The sequence below is a fragment of the Typopeltis vanoorti genome, chromosome 18 (assembly GCF_054136105.1).
Source record: "Typopeltis vanoorti isolate ZY-2024b chromosome 18, IOZ_Tvanoo_1.0, whole genome shotgun sequence".
Lineage (NCBI taxonomy): Eukaryota > Metazoa > Arthropoda > Arachnida > Uropygi > Thelyphonidae > Typopeltis > Typopeltis vanoorti.
The window spans coordinates 96797382-96818129 of NC_143566.1; the positions used below are offsets into that span (position 1 = coordinate 96797382).

At 36.4% G+C, this 20748-nt stretch overlaps 1 protein-coding gene across 2 annotated transcripts in view; it reads left to right on the plus strand.

Annotated features, from left to right (window-relative positions):
* Window positions 1-7767, plus strand: part of LOC150096969 (TAF6-like RNA polymerase II p300/CBP-associated factor-associated factor 65 kDa subunit 6L) — a 32780-nt gene extending 25013 nt beyond the window's left edge. For both annotated transcript variants that reach the window (XM_090408399.1, XM_090408398.1), the window contains one exon: window positions 5604-7767. In XM_090408399.1, coding sequence (XP_090264525.1) covers window positions 5669-7675 — 2007 coding nt within the window. In that variant the 5' untranslated portion in view covers window positions 5604-5668 and the 3' untranslated portion in view covers window positions 7676-7767. The remainder of the gene's footprint in view (window positions 1-5603) is intronic.
* Window positions 7768-20748: the final 12981 nt, after the last annotated feature.

Genomic DNA, 20748 nt, shown 5'->3' on the forward strand with positions numbered 1-20748 from the left:
AGTAGGGGAGAACAACTGGTTACCCCTGGAAGTTGTTTAAGAGTTACATTAGTTAAAGGGTGTGCAGACTATGGTCTTTTCTTTGGAGAGTGGTAAATGAGTGGAATGGACTGCCTGAGATAGTTGTGAGTGTCCCAACAGTGAATAAGGATAGATATGATAAGTATTGTGTGAATAATATGTAGTGTTGGTGTCCTGCAATGAGTCTTTTACCCAATGGAGATTAATACGAAAGATATTGTATAACTACTAGTACAAATGAAAGATAACTAGAAATTAAACTCAGAACATTAAGTGATTACTTAATAAGAATCAGTGGTTATGTATGTACCCAAAGGGGGACAAGAAGAAGAAAATTACATCTTTTATAAGGAATTGCAACAAGTCCTAGATTTTTTTTTTATTTTATTAATAGCAGAAGGTTTAAATCTAGAATAGGCAACAGGTTCAAAACAAACCTATGTAAATTTGAAGATATCTATAATTGCATTGGATGTAAATATATATATATATGGTTAGTTTGAAAACATAAATTGGTTAATTATTATGTAATTTCAAATTTTAAGCTAAGTTAATCCCAGATTTAAAAGCATATCAAGGATTGAATTAAATTCCGATCATTATATGTTGATGGCAAAAAAGGTTACAAAATTGCTAATTTTATAACTTTGAATCATTTCAAATACTAGTGTTAAACAGCAGTATTAAAAATATATTGATGTAAAAACTAAAACCATGGAAGAATCAAATGACAGAGGAATGGAAAATCTGAAACAAATCCTATTGAAAGAAGTAACAGAAAGCTCAGGAATAAAAATCAGACAGAAAAGAATAAGAGAACTGTGCAACTGGAATGTAGAAATAGTATATATAAAATCAAAAAGTGATTACCAGAAATAGTTAAATTTGAAGGTAGTAGAAGCAAAAATAAAGTACAAATGAAAGTGCTATTGCAAAAGGAGTGGTAAGAAAAAAACATAGAGAAAGATGGAACAATTAATGTAACAGATCTAGAAAAGGACATAACAAAGCCACAACCAGAAAGCTATAAAATAATAAAGTAAAGTCCGAAAATTCTCCTATTTGGAGAATGTTCGGACTGATAATGATCAAGATGTAAAATTTTTTCAAAACTACATATAGTGAACAGAATGAAAATTAGGAAATCATTGGGAGAAGATAATGTAAATATGGAACTGTACTAATATACAGTGACAAATTTAAACGACTTGAAATTCTGCAATAAGGTTTAGATTACTGGAAAAACTCCTAGCTCTTGGAGAAAGGTACTAGTTCTACCAGTTTATAAAAAAGAAATAATGATGATGATATGCCATAAATTTTCTGAAAAGTTTTTGGAAGTTAAGTTTTTCTGTCATCATCATTATCAGCCATTGTCGATCCACTGCTGGATGGAGGCCTTTCCAAGATTACTTCAAAACTGTCTATCCATTGCTGCATATCTGATGTCATCAATCCATCGTGATTTAGGTCAGTGTCATGGTCATTTTTCTTCTCATGGAATCTTTTCTCCTTGGAGTACTAGTTCTACCAGTTTACAAAAAAAGAAATAGATGATATGCCGTAGATTTTCTGAAAAGTTTTTGGAAGTTAAGTTTTTCTGTCATTATCATCATCATCATCAGCCATTGTCAATCCACTGCTGGATGAAGGCCTTTCCAAGATTACTCCAAAACTGTCTGTCCATGGCTCACCTTTTCCATGTCATTTCCAAATCTGATATCAATCCACCGTGATTTAGGTCGGCATCGTGGTCGTTTTCCTCTCGTGGAATCCAATCCAGTACTTCTTTTGTCCATTGTTGATCTTGTCTTCGAGCAATATGCCCAGCCCATTGCCACTTCAGATGTTTCACTCTTCCTATGATGTCAGAGACTGGTTTGGTTTCTTCCATGTATTCCTTTTGTGTTCCAGTCATGTGATACCAAGCATACTTCTTTTCATACTAAATTGTGTTCTTAATTTCTGAATTTCCTTTGCATTTAGTGTCCATGTTTCACAGCAATATGTCAATATAGGAAGAATACATTGGTTAAAAACTTTTCTCTTCAGGCATAATGGTGGTTGGCTTTTGAATATTGAATGGAAAGCATTTGGAAAAATGCTTTCCACCCAAGCATCATGCATCTTTAATTTCGTCCATGATATTTTGTTCCATAGATATCTGTTGTCCTAAGTATATGTAATGGTGTACTTGTTTAATTTCCTCATTATTGGTTTTTATTATTTCTGGTTGGACATAGCTATTGAACATAACTAGGGTCTTTAGGTTTATCTTTAGGCCAGCTAGGAGTTCATGGATATGAGTCCAATTCATGCGCAGTTAAAGTAAAGATAACTATGTCATCTGCAAAGCATAAATGGCTTAAATATCTTCCATTTATCTTCAGACTTTTCCCATCCCAATCAAGAAGTTTGAATTTTCTTCTAGGCATGCTGTGAATAATTTTGGAGAGATTGTGTCACCCTGTCTTATATACCTCTGTGCATTTCCACAATCTCTCCAAAATTATTCGCACCATGCCTAGAAGAAAATTCAAACTTCTTGAATTTTCCAATGCCACAGCAGCAATTCATTGGAATGAATTGCTGCTGTAGCATTGGTATATGCTGATTTAATGGTTCTGATGTATGACTCCTCCACTTGTTGGTTTCGTAATGCTTTAATTATTGCACAAGTTTTTGCTGAATCAAAGGCTTTCTCATAATCAGTAAAACCAAGACATAATGGTAATTGATATTCATTACACCATTTAGTAATCTATTGTACAACTTGAATATGGTCCATTGTACTAAAGCCCCTTCGAAAGCCTGCCTGTTCTTTTGGTTGTGCTAGTTTAGAGTACCAAGCCTGTGAGCTAAGTTTGAAAGTTTATTTTTCACTTGGTTAGACTATAATAAATTTAGTTTAATCCTTTATCCAAGTGTGAGTAAACAAAGTTTTTGCCTGAAAATATCTTCAGGACTGAGGTAAGGTAGTACAACACCGGGAAACTCGCAGCAAAGGTGGATCAAGCTCTCAACTCCTTGTCTCAGTATCTCCCATAATGCACAGCACATCTCCTTGCGAACATGTATACTGCTATGCACTAAGGGAAGGGCCACTACCCAGACCGGTTTCGACCTTTATTGAGGTCTCGTCAGTGGGAGCCAGGCCCAGAGTGGAGATACTAAGGCAGAAGCAATACGAGAGGTCATCCTTACCTATAGGAGTTGCCAAAAGGTGTGCCACCTTATTATTAAATTACTCTGGATTTAGAGAAAGATGTTTGAAAGTTTATTTTTCACTTGGTTAGTCTATAATAAATTTCTCGTCAGTGGGAGCCAGGCCCAAAAATTTATTATAGTCTAACCATTCTCATTGAAGTTTATCTTTAAATGAAGCAGAAATATGGTCACCTTCAATTGAATTCTAATCTCAGTAGAATGGTCTGTCTGTGGGACGTGGGTGGTGGGGGCTGTGAACAGAGTACTTGGTCAGTACCAGTTGGGAGCAGGGAGAAAGGGAGGGGGGCAATTTATTCTTGGTGGATGATAGAAAGGACAGTTTGAGTCAATTTGAAAGTGTTATACAGGTTACACTTGCAAAAAGCTGCATTGTTTGTTCTGATGTTCCTGTAACTTAGGGTATGAGAATTCTTTTTACTTCAGACTGTAGTCTGGTTGAGGAATGTTATCTATCAATAATTTTCTGGCTGGCATTAGTAGCAAAGGTGATTTAAAATAATTAAAAAAAAAATTAGTCTTTTAAAATCAAGGAACTATACAAGCTCATCCAGAGCAGGCTTTTACAAATATTTATGCCCATAGGATTCAAACCTACGACCCATAAGCTGAAGAGTTATCCACTCAACCAAAAAGACTAGCCCTTTATTTAATGCTTCCAATAGATGTTAGCTTTGATTAAGAGTTTTCATAATATCTACCTTCAGTAATGATGGATATAACTGCCAGTAGAGGAAGGTTTCAATAAATAGAAAATTGAGTACTGCATGTAAAAGTAAACCTAGATCTGTAATTTTATCTTTGAAGTTTATGCTGTTTTTATTATAACTAATGTGGCCAGTAAAGTTTCAAAGACTAGAAAGTTGATTGAATTATCATCTTGCTAATTAACTATAGGATGTAATGGATAACCTTCTTTATGAAGCTTAAGAAGACCTTAGATCCATAGAAGATTAGTATAAACTGCAATTTTCACTGGAAGCATCCCAGAAATATTGGTCCAGTAATTTATTTATTTAGCTTGAAGTCGAGTTTCTGCTGATTACACGAGATTGACCTGCCCGTGAGTAAAATATTGACTTATACTCTGTAAATTATGCCATAACACTTAATATATTGTCACTGCTAGTGGTAATGCCACTATTCTGGTGAAAATAAATAATGGAACTGGCATTTCTAGAATCAGAGGGCATTTTGACAGACTTTTATTTATGCTTATTTTGCTATAATTTGAATTCTTCAGTTGACATTTGGTTACAGTGCCTGCAGGTTTCTGAAAGATGCGTTTTGCTCTAAAAATGTTCATTTGAATCTTCAAAAGTTTAGCTAACTTTTTTAATACATTTAAAAAAAAAAATTTTTTTTTAATAACTCTACCCACAGAAGTTATAAACCTACTCTGGAGTCCAAAATTGGTATTTTTCTAGGTGCACCCCAAGTGTGAAAGCAGTATTCCGAGGCTGAGTAAATTTAGTATTTGTTAAGAGTAAGTAACCAGGCACATGAAGGCTAGCATCTTGGACAAAAAAAGATGCCAACTTTTTTGAAGTTGAGTATGCTATTGAAGTAGAGATGATTCCAGGAAAGGCTAGAAGCATGAGTCAGTCCAAAAAAAGAGAGATCTAGTCCTGATTGGCAAGTTGAGCATTTTATCAAAGGCATGAGAACTAAGATATTTTTTCTAGTAAAAAAAAAAAAGACTGATTATAATGATTATCATACTTCCTAACAAATATACTGATGTTGTAGACTAGAAAATCATCTTGTTGCTTGCTGTCTTGAATACATTATTGGCTTTACTAGTTTTTTATGTGTTTACTTGTCTATTTTTTTTTTTTTTTTTTTTTTTTTTTTTTACATAATTGGGAAATCCTACTCTGGAGACCAAACATGGTACTTTTTCAAGCTTCTTCAGGCTTCCAGTAAGTAGGGCAGTGATTTTATGCCAGTCCAAATTCATCTTCCACACAAAGGCAGTCACAAAAATATCCATGCCCACAGTGGAATCCAAACCCTCACAACCTTAATGATTGTGAACGGATGATTGAAACTCCACTCTTATGACTTGAGTAGTAATGCTAAAATAGCACTGCTATTGCTCTACCTTGTTAATTTTGTGTTTGTTGGAAAGCAAATATGCTAAGAATTCAGGCTAGCAACTTTTTTTTTTTTTTTTTTTTTAAAAAAACATTGCTTTCAAAGGAGGGGGAAAAACTGATGTGCTGATGTTTAATTCCTAAAAATGTAGTTTAATATTAAAGTAGCTAAATGTTTCCCTTTGACAATTGCCTTAGAAATATTCTAATTATGACTTATAGCCATTTAATAATTTGACTTTTTTCTCCCATTTTCTATAGAAAACCTTCAGTGATGATGATGCTCCATTCTAAGGAATTAATATAGCAAACAGCAAGCATTAAGAATGACTTCGAGTGATGAGAAGAAACCTGTGGAAGATAAGAAATATGCCCAACTATCACGTGAATCTACCAGATTAAATGCAGAATCTTGTCCTGGTGCCTTTTCAGATTTATCGGAAAATGTAGTGGCTATGCTTGCAGAAGATGCAAACTATCGACTAAGGGAACAAGTTCAAAATGCATGTCAGTTTATGAGACATGCAAGGAGACGAAAACTTACAAGTGAAGACTTTAATAAAGCTCTTCGATGGAGTGATGTTGAACCCCTATATGGTTTCAGCAATCCTGATCCAATATCTTTAATATATGTAAAAGAAGCAGATGTGTTTTGTCCTGAAGAAACAGAAGTTAACTTGGTCAACTTGATTACAAGTGGAATAACTGTAGTTTGTTTAGGACAATCGCAAGTCCAAGCTCAATGGCTAGCAATTGAAGGTGTTGCCAAGAATGACCAATTACCTTCAACTGCAGCACAAAATAAGAAGAATGGCCATGTTAGTACGACTATCAGTGAGGATTTAATGGTTTATTATGATCATGTCACTAAAGTTATTCTTGGTAATAATGAAAAACTTCTGAAACTCTCACTCGATGACTTGAGTAGTAATGCTAAAATAGCACCGCTGTTGCCCTACCTTGTTAATTTTGTAAGTGTTGGTATCAAAAAAATGAGCCATGACCTTACACAACTAACCAAGTTACTTCATACTATACGTGCTTTAGTTGGCAATCCTTATCTTTTCTTAGGATTGGAACCATATTTAAGTTTACTAGTTCAGTCTGTCTTGTACTGCATATTGGAGCCTCTTGCAGCATCAATTAATCCAATAAATGATCATTGGACACTCAGAGATTCAGCTGCACAGCTTCTTGCTCGTATTGTTGAAGAGTGGTCAACACCTGTTAATAATTTACATCAGCAGACACTTGCAGGTTTAAAAGATGTTTTTATTGACTTATCAAAACCATTCTGTGCTCATTATGGAGCTGTTATAGCAATCGTAGCATTAGGAATGAATGCAGTGGAAAATGTATTATATCCTCAGTTATCATATTATTGGCCTCATCTGGTTATGGCTCTTAGTGAATGCTCCTACTTGAGTGCCCAGGTAAAAGCTGATGCACAAAAAGTGTATGGTGTTTTGTTGCTTGTAGCAGAACTAATAATTCGTTCCCGCCAAAAAACTGAATTTTCTTCTTTGGATAATGTAAGCAATTTTTCACTTGAAGAAAGTGCTTCACCTGATAAGAAAGAACACAAAAATATGATTAACCTAAAAGCAGAACCTGGCATACCTGTTTGTCAGAATATATCTGAGAAGAATAATACTTTTCAGATATATAGTGAACTCTATGAGTGTTTTGGTGATGCACTTTCTGTGCGTCTTCCATATGTTCCAGTTACAGGGTTATACAAGCCCAAAGAATATCCTTTAGTTCAGTTGTTTTCAGCCCCAGAATTACTCCAAACTGGGGAAGAACTTTTAGAAGCTTTTTATGAAAAAGATGAGGAACTTAAGAGTAACAGTCTTGAAGATGATAATTCATATGATGAACGAGATGACATTTCAATGCTTAGTGATGAACATGAGACTGATCCTGTGGATCTGCAGATCAAAAGTACTGTTAGTGATCCAAATCTAGGTATCAAACTCACTATTGCAAAATTAAGGCGTACAAAACCTCCTGAAGAACCCAAACCAGCAAAACGAAAAAAATTTACGATTAAGACTCCCAAAGAACTCTGGGAAGCAGAGCCAGTATTTGATTATGTGTCACTTATTACTGACCGTTATATTGACTTCAGTTTTGAAGGCTCAAGTCCATTACCAAGGAGTAGTTTAAAGAGAAAAGTTTTCTTTTCTGCCAAACAGATGTTTTTAGATTCATGTTCTTTAGTCGCCGAAATTAATGTTAAACTTAAAAAAACTGGTAAAAGAAAAAAAGTAGATCCTAAAATTCTTTATCGTCAGAGGTTTAAATCTGGAAATCTGATGATAATTTTATGAATAATTTATAAAAGTTAGGGGAACATTTTCTTTGCCTGTTTGTTAATAATAAAATCTTGCATTTTGATATGTATATTAGTGTTTCCATTAAATTTTTAAAAAATTATGAATTTATTTTTATACTCAACACTCATGATATTGAGGACCATTCCTCAGACAAAAACTAGAATGACTTCAATGATTATAGTGATTCATTATAAGCAAGAATAATGATAGTAGTAAAACAGTGTATAAAAGGGGCTCAAACTTTTTTGATATTTAAAAATATTTTATTTTTCATAAGGTATTTTTGGTAGTACTTGCATGTAATATAAAGGTATAAAATTGTGTAATTTGAGTTTATACTTTGCCATTCCAGATGGATTTAAGTCTCCTCGTCCTAATAATAAACTTGCAATTGAAAAGAAAAATTATTCAGAGGAATAAAAGTAGTTTTTTTACTGTGCTCTTAATTCATCTTTCTGTGGAAGTGCTGTAAAATACCAGATCCAGCCCTTAGAGACAAAAACCTGAACATCCAGTCTAGACTTCAACATTGGTAATGAGCCATATGCATAATAAGAGTAATCACTCAGAAGAAGTGATAATTAGATAATGGCAAGTCTAGACTATATGCTAGATGGTGTGAGAGATGCTCCTTAATTCTTATCCAAAGTGCAGCATCATAGCATGATATCTTAATGAAGAAACCGCTGCTTTTTGATCTATGACTACTGGCTAGTACCTGAGCAAAAAAAACATGCACTTACTCTAGTTGTTGAATATGTGCATGCCATCTCCTGTGCCATTTTTTTTTAACTGCAGAAAATAGAGGTTGGCATTGATGGTGTGCAATTCTGGTATTAGTTCAAAGTCTGTTTGGCCCTTGAAATGACCTTCTTTGTATCAGTGAAAATGAGTAGTCTATATGGTTTAAATTCTTATTGGATTAGATTGTTGAAGTACACTGACTTCTCACTGTTCATATAGTGAAATATTCATCTTGGTTTATAAATAATTTTTCTCCAACTGTGTGATGCCGAGTTTATAATTGTGTCAGTTTGATGAAGCATCTCATGATTGATGTTTTTTTTTTTATTAGTTCTGCACATGACAGGTAGCAGGACCTATAAGCATATTAGTGTCATGTGCAGACAAAAAATTAAAAAGTTTCTTTGTATGTGTGTGTGTGAGAGAGAGACAGACTGCCATCCATGAACGGTTGTCAACCCATACTACTGAGTGAGCGAGCCAGGGATGTCTATTTTCATATTATACATATGCATATATATATATAGGTTATGGACAAAAAAATGGAAACACTGAGCTATCGAGTTGCGTATTGGTAGTTGCAATGCAGTGTCCACAATGCACTAAACACAGATGCAGTTGATATGCAAATATACTTCCAACATTCCTAGGGATGTATATATAAAGGCAAATGGAGGCCTGCCACTGTTTATTGCATGTTAGAATGGAATCCAGAGAGGACCTCAGTGACTTTGAAAGGGACATGATTGTTGAAGCCAGGCTATCGTCAGGTGCATCTGTGACCAGAACAGCTGAAATTGCACTTATTAGTTGAGGAATAGTCTCGAAAGATATGGCAGTCGACAGGACAAACGTCATCAACAAAATGCAATAGTGGATAAAAGTGTTTACTGCAAGAGAGGGACATTCAAGCATTAGTGCACTATACTATGAAAAATTGGCAGGCTGCTGCTGAGCAATTGTGTTAAAAATTCAACACTTGTCATGAGAAGTGCATTTCAACAAAAACTCTGTGCCGGGAACTACACAGAGTCAGATATCACACTCAAATTACCTTTTACAAGCCTTTGATCACTTCTGTCAATGCAAGTTGCATCCAGTGGTACAAAGATCACATGCAGTGGACTACACAACAGTGAAGAAATGTGATATGGTCCAATGAATCCATATTCACACTTTTTGCTGCAAATGGATGAATACCAGCCAAAGGAAGCTTAACAGCCAGAGTGCTTGTTTACAACTGTGAAAGGTTTTGGTGATTCTGTAATAGTTTGGGATGCATTCTCATGGCATGACATGGTTTGGGTTCACTTGTATTGGAAGGCAAAGTGGATGTTGCACATTATCTTTCAGTCATAAGTGATCATCTTCATCCCATTGGAACACTTTTCTTTTACACTGCCAGCCATGTTTCAGCAGCATAATTCTCCCATTCATTGAGCAAATGTTGTCACCCATAGGTTTGAGGAACATGAGAGTGAGGTGTCCTGTCTGCCATGGCAATCCCAGTCGCTAGACTTTAAATCCTATAGGACATTTTGAGTGAGTTCTCAGGCAATTTCCGTCATCTCCAAAGAACAAAGGCGAATTGAACCAGTTTCTGTCTGAAGAATGGTGTAAAATTCCTCCTATTGAGTTCCAAGCACTGACATATTCTTTCCCTCGAAGAATACAGGCTGTACTGGATCCTCACGGTGGACCAATGCCATATTAATCGAAACGTGTCACTGTTTTTGTCCATTACCTGTGTATATTGCAGTAATCTACCATTTATCTGACCCTTCAGTTTTCAGAACAGTCAGTTTGGATAATTGATAATCACATGATGCTCTACAGAGCAGTTGATTGACATGCATGTAAAGGTTGATTAATTGACATGTAATAATAAACACTCATCCCACAAAACAGATCCTTATCATCGGAATGGATTTGCCACCTTCTGCAGTGCACAGAACTGTCAAAGGTTCTCTCATCTGTGGTCGAACTATATTTTGGTCGATTTTCCTTTTTATTTTTTTTTACATAATCCAGAAATCCTACTCTGGAGACCAAATTCAAAACTTTTTCAATTTGCTTCAGGCATACAGGCATATTGGATAGCATGATGAAATTCATCTTTCATCATGAATTAAATTAGGTGATTTATATCACCTCTTTAGCCCAGCTTACAAACTTGAATATTTATGATTCATGTTCACAGTGGAGTTCAATCCTGCAATCTGTTGGCTGGAGAGTTCATCAGCTAATTACTCAGTCAACCAGTTAATATAAAAACTACATGCTGTATTTCTTGGATACTGTCCAGAAAGATGTTATAAATGACAGAAGTAGATGGAGTGGAGTTAATATTGACTAGTCCCATATATCTACCAAAAAGACATAAGAATATCTGTCTATGAGAAAGTGGTTGGAATGAGCCTCTGAGAAATCATTAACCAGATTTTAGGTTCTGATAAATTGCTTCCAATTTGAGAATAATTGAAGATTGTGCAGATTTGGAATTTGCATAGGGTTAGCAGAGTCATGGGTGAAAAACAAACCAAGGTTTATTTGGTGTGTGGTGGGGGGGGGTATTATGAATGTAATATGTTTTTGTCAGGAAAAGAGATGCAAGTGAGTCCCCCCCCCCCCAAAAAAAAAAATTTAGCCTTTTGTATAGATTTTGTATAGATGTCATTATCAATAGTAAGAAGAGCCAAAATTAGATCTATCATGAGAAACAGAAGACATGTTTTTTAAGGAGTTTTTTTTAATATAAATTACCTGGGTTCGATTTCCCTGAGTGATGTGAGGAACCTTTATCTGGTCTCTTTTGATGAAAGTTGAGTTTAGCCAGTCTTGTATGGAGGAAAGGGGGGGTCACCCAGAAACTTGGGTTTTTTGTCCCCCAGTACAGGCAAACAGGCCCTGTGAACACACTTCTACAGACAAGATACTCCTGGAATAAGGAGTAACCTATTCCATAGGATTTTTGGCTCCGAAGGCCTACACAGTAAAAAGTGCGAGTCTATGCTTGAGCATAAATTAGGATAGGACTATGGCCAAACAATCAGTAAAGCCAACATCAGAATTCCTGAACATCCATTTCTGCCACTCAGGACTTTTTAACCATGCTTTGGTCACCCACACAAAGAATATGCTCGAAGAAGGCTACTCTGCTTCAATACAGCAAATATAAAATATAAGAGCCTATTCCTTGAATCTGACTTAGCCTTAAGACCACACCTCAAACCTCAACAAACTTTGTTGTATGAAAATGCCCCAAAATTTGTGAAGCTCTCATTCTCTGCACTTCAGTCAAAGACTCCTATTTTAGTCCACTAGGGAACACTATTAAGACTTTAGACTGACTTTTGGTTGCCATATTTCAGCCGTATTAGTGTAGTGACTGCATGTGCATATATTATATCGTGCTCCCCGATGCCAATTTGACTTTGTCAAGATATTAAAAAAAAAAAAAAAAATCAGCTAACGCCTTGATATTGGAAATATTAAATTTATTGTAATTGATATTACTCTACATTGTAATTTTCTTAAAAATATATGGTTATGAATAGCTACCATATAAGCCTTACCACAGACCATGTTTTAAAAATGTAGACATTGATGAGGTAGTCCCTTAGCTTCATTGAGCACTTCTTAGCACACAGGCATGAGTACATCGCAACATTAGCCATTAAGATCAAAATATCTGAATTGTAAGATATTTACAGCCATAGGTATATTAGCTGGTTATATTTTATATGGAAGTGACACCCTCCATAGCTCAGTCGGAATAGACGAAGCCCTTTGTTCGGAAAGACCAGGGCTCCATTTCCGTCTGTGACATGAGGAATCTTTATCTGGTCTCTTTCAATGAAAGGTAAGTTAGCCGGTCTCATATGGATGTAGGGGTTTTTCACCCCCCAGAATAGACAAAAACCAGCCCCATGAACACACACCGGGAGGCATAGGGCCAACCACCTTATCCTCAAATTACGGTTATGAAATTCAAGAGTAGTTGGAAGGTGCTTAAGTGCCTGTTAGAACCACTGATGAATGAATAAATGAATATGGAAGTGGCATGGTTTTCTCTGTTGTAAACTTGAATTTTTCATCTTTTATACTATTTGGAGAATACATGAATTAACAGGCATAATTCACAGTTGCCTCAGTTATTCCATTGATCCCAGCCCTCGCACCACTGCAGAATGTCAAGAAAATTTGTAGAACTTCAATTGTGCAATTATTGAATCTAGCAAGATATCAGAGAAGATAAGAGATTTAGATATGTAGAAAGAGTGCAGACAAAAGTTAGAGACTTTAGGGTGGGGTGCCCTTGCACTGGTTAGGAAATTTAAGAGAATGCCATTTGCTATGAAAAAAGAAGAAATACCTTTGTGCTGCATTAAATGCCTTAGGAATTCAATAGGGACTGCACATTTCTCTAGACATTGTTTCCAATGTCTTGTTTGAAAAATGTGTGTTCAGAGATGCAGGCTAACTGAAATCCATACTGTTGGGCCTAATGGTGAAGAGTCAGACAACTTATTTTTAAGAAGTAAAGATGATGGTTGGCAAACTTTGAAACTTGCTTCCATTCTGAGAGAGAAGCCAGATGAGAAAGAAAACGGTATTGACATAGGATGAGTGAAGCACAAGTGGATATATACTTTCAGCATCAGATTCTTGATATCTAATGCCAAGAGTCTTCTGATGTCTTTTTTTGGAAACAGACCAAAGGGGAAATGGAGTGTACCAGTCTTGATATCATCAGGTGGAAGAATGTAAGGACAGAATTCTGACTACTAAGGTTACTTAGTGGTTAGAAGATGCAACTGCTGTTTGAGCAAGACAAATTTTCTGCAATCTTTACATCTTGCAGATTTTAATTTGTTCATAGTTTTTTTAAGATCTTGCTGCTTCACTTAATGTGGAATGAAGCTCAGTTTAATCCTTTATCCAAGTGTAAGCAAACAAAGTTTGCGCCGAAGTATTTTCAGGACTGGGGAAACTCGTGTATACACACACATCACTTGCCCTGGTATCCCATAATGCAAAGCACATATCCTTACAGACATGTATAAGGCATAACATTATACATATACATACCCATAACCAAATCGTCGCACTGAAAAAAAAGTGTGCAGCTACCAATTTGCTAAGGGTGCCAGTAGCTTAGCTACGATACTGCACATTATAGCTCTTTCACTACCTTTTTGTATGCTTTTCAATGCACCTGAATGAGTAGTCGTATGTTAGCAATTAACATCCTCCAGAAACTTATTATTATGGCAAATTGGATCTAGAAGGACATGCAATTAACAGACACTACACTGGCTTCATAGATAGATAGATGGCATTAGTGTAGTTGCAGTCAGTTGGTGGAGACAGTTGTAGAGCAGGTGCCCTTCCTCGATGAGTCTTTGGACTCCTTGGAGGTGTCAAATAATTCCAAATAACAAAAATAAAAATGCAATAACTTACTGTTTTGAACATTTCTTGAAATAAAGGTCATTCAAAAAAAATGGAGCATGCACAGAGATGCAGCTAATAATTAGTCCTTATGTAGTAGAGCTTCTAGCTCAGTTGATATTAATACCTTTTGGTTTTAAAGACCTAGATTCGAACTTCATCTGACATAACTCACTGGCTTCATAGCCTTAGTTCCTTCCACTGCATTTGAATTTGTTATAACACCCAACCAATAAAAACTAACACACCCCATCTAATCTCTGCCGTGGTGACTGAACAAGATAATCACTTCTCATTACTATTAAACTTTAAGCCAAGGGTCTTCAACCTTTCAGACAGTACGGACCGCATTAAAAATTTCAATTAAGTCCATGGGCCATTAAGCCATACTGTGGTATTTAGAATTGTAAGATGCTTTCCAGATTCACAAGGAATGCTGTGCATTTGATATTTACATAAAATCCTATAAAAATAAACTCAACTTTAAGAGTAAGTAGGAGTTGGGTTCACGATAAGTAACTACAATCAATACTTTCAAAAAGATAATTTAATGAAAACATTTTTTACAAAGTCTGCCGAATATTGACTGAAATTCAAGTCTAGTTGCCAACTGGAGGAACTTTTTCTAACCCTTTCTTTGAATGGTTCCTGAGTTAGTCGATCTCTAATATGGGCAAGGGGATTTTTTTCTCCTGGAAACTTGGGTTTTTCGTCCTCTGAACTCGAGAAATCGACAGTAGTACCCGCAATATTTTTCAGACAATAATGTCCTATTAGAGTTAGGTACTAAGAGATGGTAGCATTTCTTTGCCAGTCTTTTCATCTGTTGCTGCTTATAATTAATGATAGTCTTGAGCCATCTATCTCTGATTAGCTACCGGTGGAATTGAAATTCCTCCTCAGTCTCCGAAAGCTAGATAGGGTTAAAAGGCCTCGCCTACTCCCTAGAAGTTAATAAAAGGCATTAATGGATATTTTTATTGTCAAATTAACCCAATTCTACTTGACACTTATCTTGTTCACTATATGGCAAGGTCAACAAGTTTTCACTTTCTGTTACTTAGTGACAGTTTCTCTGAAACTACAGTTTTTCTTTAATTCTTCCAAAAATAACAGATAACATTTTATTCCCTTATACAAAGTAGACGAAGCCGTTATAGCTCCATCCATCTTTGGATACTGAGGAGAAAGTTCACGTTTAAATCCATAATTTTAATTTATTGTCCTTTATCTTGTTTCACTTATCTTCATATTCTTTTCAATTTCAATCTATGTAACTCAGTGGACAGAATATCATGTAAGAGAATAAAAGGCATTAGTCGACTGTTTATAGCAATCAGCTGTATAAACTTGCTCCTCTTTTAATATGTAGAATTGAAATTATTGAGTATTTAATTTGTAGCAATTTACATTCGGTAAGCTATTAAGACATAGCCTACTGATACATAAGTGCAACAGAATTTTATATACACATCCTCCGTCCAAAAAGAAACCGAACTTTTCGAAAATAGAAGAAATTAATGGTGCACCTATTGTATCTTTTTGTTGGCGAAAGCGGCAACCTTCATCAGTGTTATGTCAACTGTTTGTGACATTTGTTTCATTAGAAGCCGAGCTATAGTGCTAAGAGTAACAGTGTGTTTTGACGAACGTTCGGAAAATGAATTTCAAACAGAGAGCTGCGATTGACGTGTTAAAGTCAATCGCATTTTGGTAAAATTTTTACCGAAACGCATCAAATGGTACAAAAAGCACACGGTAATGAATGCTTATCCCGTACTCAAGTTTACGAGGGTTTAAGCGATTTCAAAGTAGTCGTGAGATGATTGAGGACGACGAAAAGCTGGGCCTTCCAAAAACTGGACTGAGTGAAGTTAACATCCAAAAAGTGCGGAATTTCATCAAAGAAAACCCGATATCGTCCGTGAGATTGATTGAATCTGAATTGGGGATTCCAAAATCAACTGTGCACAACATTTTGGCCGAGAGTTTGGGCCTTCGTAAATTGAATTCGCGATTTGTTCCCCACAATTTGACCGACGCCCAAAAAATGTATCGAATTGAACACTGCCAGGACCTCATTAAAACCTTTTGTAAGGACTCAAACTTCCTTGAAACGATCGCTACTAGTGACTAAACGTGATGTTTTGAGTATGATCACGAAACAGAGTGCTGAGTGGAGACCACCAGAAGAGGGGAATCCGAAAAAAAGAAGCTTGGAGAAGTCAAAAGTAAAGACAATGCTAATTTGCTTCTATGATTCCAAGGGCATTATCCACAAAGAATTCGTTCCCCCTTGCCAAACGGTCAATGTGAGTTTCATCTAGAAGTTTTGAAGCGATTGATAGCGAGAATTCGTCGCGTACGCCATGAATATCGTGACGACCGACCTTTCTTCAAAACACACTGTCACTCTTGGCTATAACCCAACTTCTAATGAAACAAATGTCACAAACAGTTGACACAACACTAATGAAGTTTGCCACTTTCAACAACAAAAAGATGCAACAGGTGGCGCCATTAGTTTCTTCTATTTTCGAAACGTTCGGTTTCTTTTTGGAAAGAGGGTGTGTATATATATATATATTTATATATACGACGGTGGTCTGAAAAGTTCTCGGCCTAAATATGAAAAAACGAATTTATAATTTCAAAATTATTTTTATTTTTCAACATAAACTCCCTTAAGATATATTCCAGTGCCATTATCCCATCCCTGTATTGGTTCTCAGTAAGATCTGAGAACCAATACAGGGATGGGAAGAAAAACGCTGACCAGCGAGGAAGAGTTTTAGTTTTGGGAAGAGACAGAAGTCAGAGGGAGCCAAATTTGGGGAATAGGGTGGATGTTCCAACAATTCATAGTGCAGATCCTTTAATTTTTCCATTGCCAAAACACCTTTGCGGGCAGGTGCATTGTCCTGATGAAAGATTATTTTGTTCTTCTGCAAACCGGGTCTTTTCTCACGAATTTTTTCGTGTAGTCTGGTTAAAATATCGGAATAATGTTACCCGGTTATTGTTTTACCCTTTTCAAGATAAATAAAATGCCTTTAGCATCCCAAAACGTTGATGCCATGACCTCTCCTGCTGACGGAACCGACTTTGTCTTCTTTGGCGCTGAACAACCAGTTTCTGTCCACTTTTTTACTGCTGTTTGGATTCTGGTGTGATCGTGAATTCAATTATCATTCATGGTAATAAATCGACGCACAAAATCAGTTTTATTCTTGTTAAAACGCCCCAAGCACTGTTCGGATATTTTCATGCTAGTGCGTTTTTGATCTGCTGTGAGCAAGGTGGCACACATCTTGCGCAAAGCTTTTTCATTTGCAATTCTTCATGGAAAATATACCCCACACGTTCTTTTGAAATGCTATAATCTCAGCAATTTCACGCACATTGACTCGCCGATCATCCAATACTATATCGTGCACTTCATTGATTTCTGATTTTGTTACACTTTTTGGACGTCCTTAACGCTGATCATCTTCAAGGCTAGTATGGCCACGTCTAAACTTGGCAGCCCATTTCTTAATTGTAAACGAAGGAGAAGAGTATCTGCCCATAAACGTTTATGAACTTAGAATGAATTTCTGTTGGCGTTAAACCTTCTTTTACAGAGAATATTATAACCGCACGATACTCAATTTTATCCATTTCAAGGGATACAGACAACACTTTTGCTTCAGACAGCTGTATAAAACAAACTACTTGATAGAATGACTTGTAGTTTCACATGGATGCTTATGACGGATGTACCAACTTAGTAAAAAAAAATTCTCCGATAGGGTTGCCATTTATGGTTCAGGCCGAGAACCTTTCAGACCACTCTCGTGTATGCCTTTTCGTTCAAGTTGTTTTAGCCCTGTCTAACTTTCTAAATTTCTAACCCTATCTATTAGTGATAGCCTAAGGCTATCACTAATCAATCAGAACACAGTGAAGAAGGCGGTAGTAAGTGTCGCCATCTCGTGGTTCCTAACCCTAACACAATATTTTTAATGTTTGAAAATAGTGTGGGTTTGACGCCGATTTTCTTCAGTTTAAGGTATGAAAAACCCGAGTTTTTGGTAGAAAAAACACACTTGCCAGTGCCAGAGATCAACTTATTAGGGAACCGGTGGAAAACGGGCTTAGAAAATGTTCCTGTATTCGGAGACTAGATTTGAACCCTAAGTCTTTCTTCATAGAATGCAAACGCCACCTTCTACTTAGGATTATACTCAGACACATATAGCTATGAGACAACAGTTTTGCAGTGTCGACTGAGTAGGATATTGTCGTTTGTGGTCTAAAACCACTTGGAGTATCTGAATTCTTTTCTTGGACTATCTTGGCACACGAGAATTCCAAAAAGAATATTTCGGTTATTCGATTAGTGCAAGTGTCTCAGTCAGAACAGTAAAACTAGTCAGCATGGAAATCAAACTTCTTGCAGAACACTTATTCATCTTCTGTGGAACACTGGTGTGCCACAGAACACAGTTTGAGAAACCCTGTTGTAAAGGGAGGTGGAAAACCCACTGAGTGACAGAATTCAGTATTAGTACCACCATCATCATTGATACTTGAACGTTTTTCTTCGTTGAGCTATCTCCTTTCAACATTTAGTTATGGAAAATCGATGAACAGTAAAATAAATAAATCAGCTAACGACTTTTATTCTCTTATAGGGAGTAGGTGAAGCCTTTATACCCTGTCTAGCTTTTGGAGACTGAGTGGGCAGTTCAATCTCTACCGGTAGCCAATCAGAGATAGCTGGCCCATGTGTATCACTAATTATAGCATCCACCGATGAAGAGGCTAGCAAACAAGTGCTGCCATCTCTTGATACCTAACCCTAACAAGATATGTTACTGTCTGAAATAATGTGCGCACTACGGTCGATTCTCTTGAGTTTCCGGGAGGAACAACCCGCTTGCCCGTGCCAGAAATCGGCTAACTCGGGAACCGGTCGAAGAAAGACTTAGAAAAAGTTCCTCCAGATGGCGACTAGACTTGAATTTAAGTCTGATTTCGAGCGACCAAGCGTCACTTTCATTAAGCTACACAGGCCTCATCGATGAGCAGTGGTATCTGATTTTTTGCAAAGACGATATGGGATGGGCGGATGAATATTTCACCAAGTTAGTTACGATTTGGTTACGAATAAGGACCGAAAATATTATAAGGTCAATATATTACATCTGTTGAAAGTGCATGTTCTCGCTGAATGCCTTTTTGTGGGAGAAAAATATCATGGAACAGAAAGCAGTTTCTCCAATGACACTTCATCACTAATAAGTATTAATATTTTAGGTTTTGAGAATTTTCTTCATTTCATACAAATTTTCGTAATTTTTTGTTCTTGATAACTTACCATTAATGTATATAAAAAATTACCCTTACAAATGTTACGTCTGACTGAATCATACTGTAATAGTCGTGTAACTTTCAATCAACCAGTAACAATCCCTGCACTGTGTATACTGATGCTATAGGAAAGAAATAGAATTTTAGAAATAAATTTATGTTATTGCTTTCTTATCCTGAAAGAAGTTGTTTAGGGAGAACACAAACCGTACTGTGGTCTGAATTGAAGAGCAGAATGATGAATTATCATCAAAGAGTAACATGGTGGAAGAGAAGTCTCTTGGAGAAGAAAGGTTATCACAGAACTCTTTCCTTCAACAATTACTATTCACTTGTTCCACGGGATGTACTATCACGGGTAAGGCTGCATGGCTAAAGGGAGGAATAATGTGGGATAGATAGAGGATGTAAATATTGAACGGCAGGTAAGGGAAGAGAGAATATTGCAGAATTACAGGTATTTGCATGACCGCTAACAGAGGAAGATATGTTGCCTATTACAATGTGAGGGCTACTCTTTTCAATGCAGACATAACATGAACAAGGAATATTGCCGACAACAGAACTATAACTCAAAGTGAAAATTTAGCATGAATAATATGCAGTATTTTGATAGGTGTTTATGAAACTGGTGTCCAACGAGATGAATAAGTTACAGGGCGTAGTCGGTTGCCACTATAATGCAAAACGATTATTTAAAAATGTGTTTATTGAGTACATAAAAGTGAAATTTATTTGTTGAGTACAATCAGTGAAAGTGGTGTGCTGTCCAAGATGCTAGATCACCCGAAGAAAGACCATCGTAAGTTCTATTCTAGTCATCAACTAAAGGACTTTTACTAAGCTTTTTTTTCGAAGTGTTCCGGAGTTAGTCAATGTCTGGCAAAATAATTGTGGGTTTTTCTCCAGAACTTTGGAAACTCAAGAAAATCGACCATAGAACCTACAGTATTTTCGAACATAAACAGTGTCAGGATTAGGAACCCCGAGATCGCGACACTTCTCAGCCACCTCTCTTCACCGGATGCCATGTATAAATAGTGGTAATATTGGGCCAGCAATCTCTGATTGGCTACCGGTGGAGACTGAACTTTCTCCTCAATCTCCAAATGCTAGACAGGGCTAAAATGGCCTAGCCTAAACCTTATTCTGTAATGAAAGGCGTTATCTGATTTTGAGTACATGAAGGACAATCATTAAGGTCAATTTGAGCTGTGAGAGTACACACTTCGAAAGGTAAAGAATGGGATGGGATAGATGATAACCTGCTAATGTCTTTTATTTCCTAAAGGAATAGGTGAGACCATGTAACCTAGTGTAGCCAACTCGACCCATAGCAGATTAGAGATAGCTGGTCAAAGATGATTTAAACTGCATCCAGGAAAGAGACAGTATGATAATTGCACTACTGCCATCTCGTTGTCCTTAAGGCTATATTATTGATTGAAATAATGTTAGTCAGGTCGATTTGTTTGAGTTGCCAGGATTAAAACTAGAGTTTTCATGAGGAACAC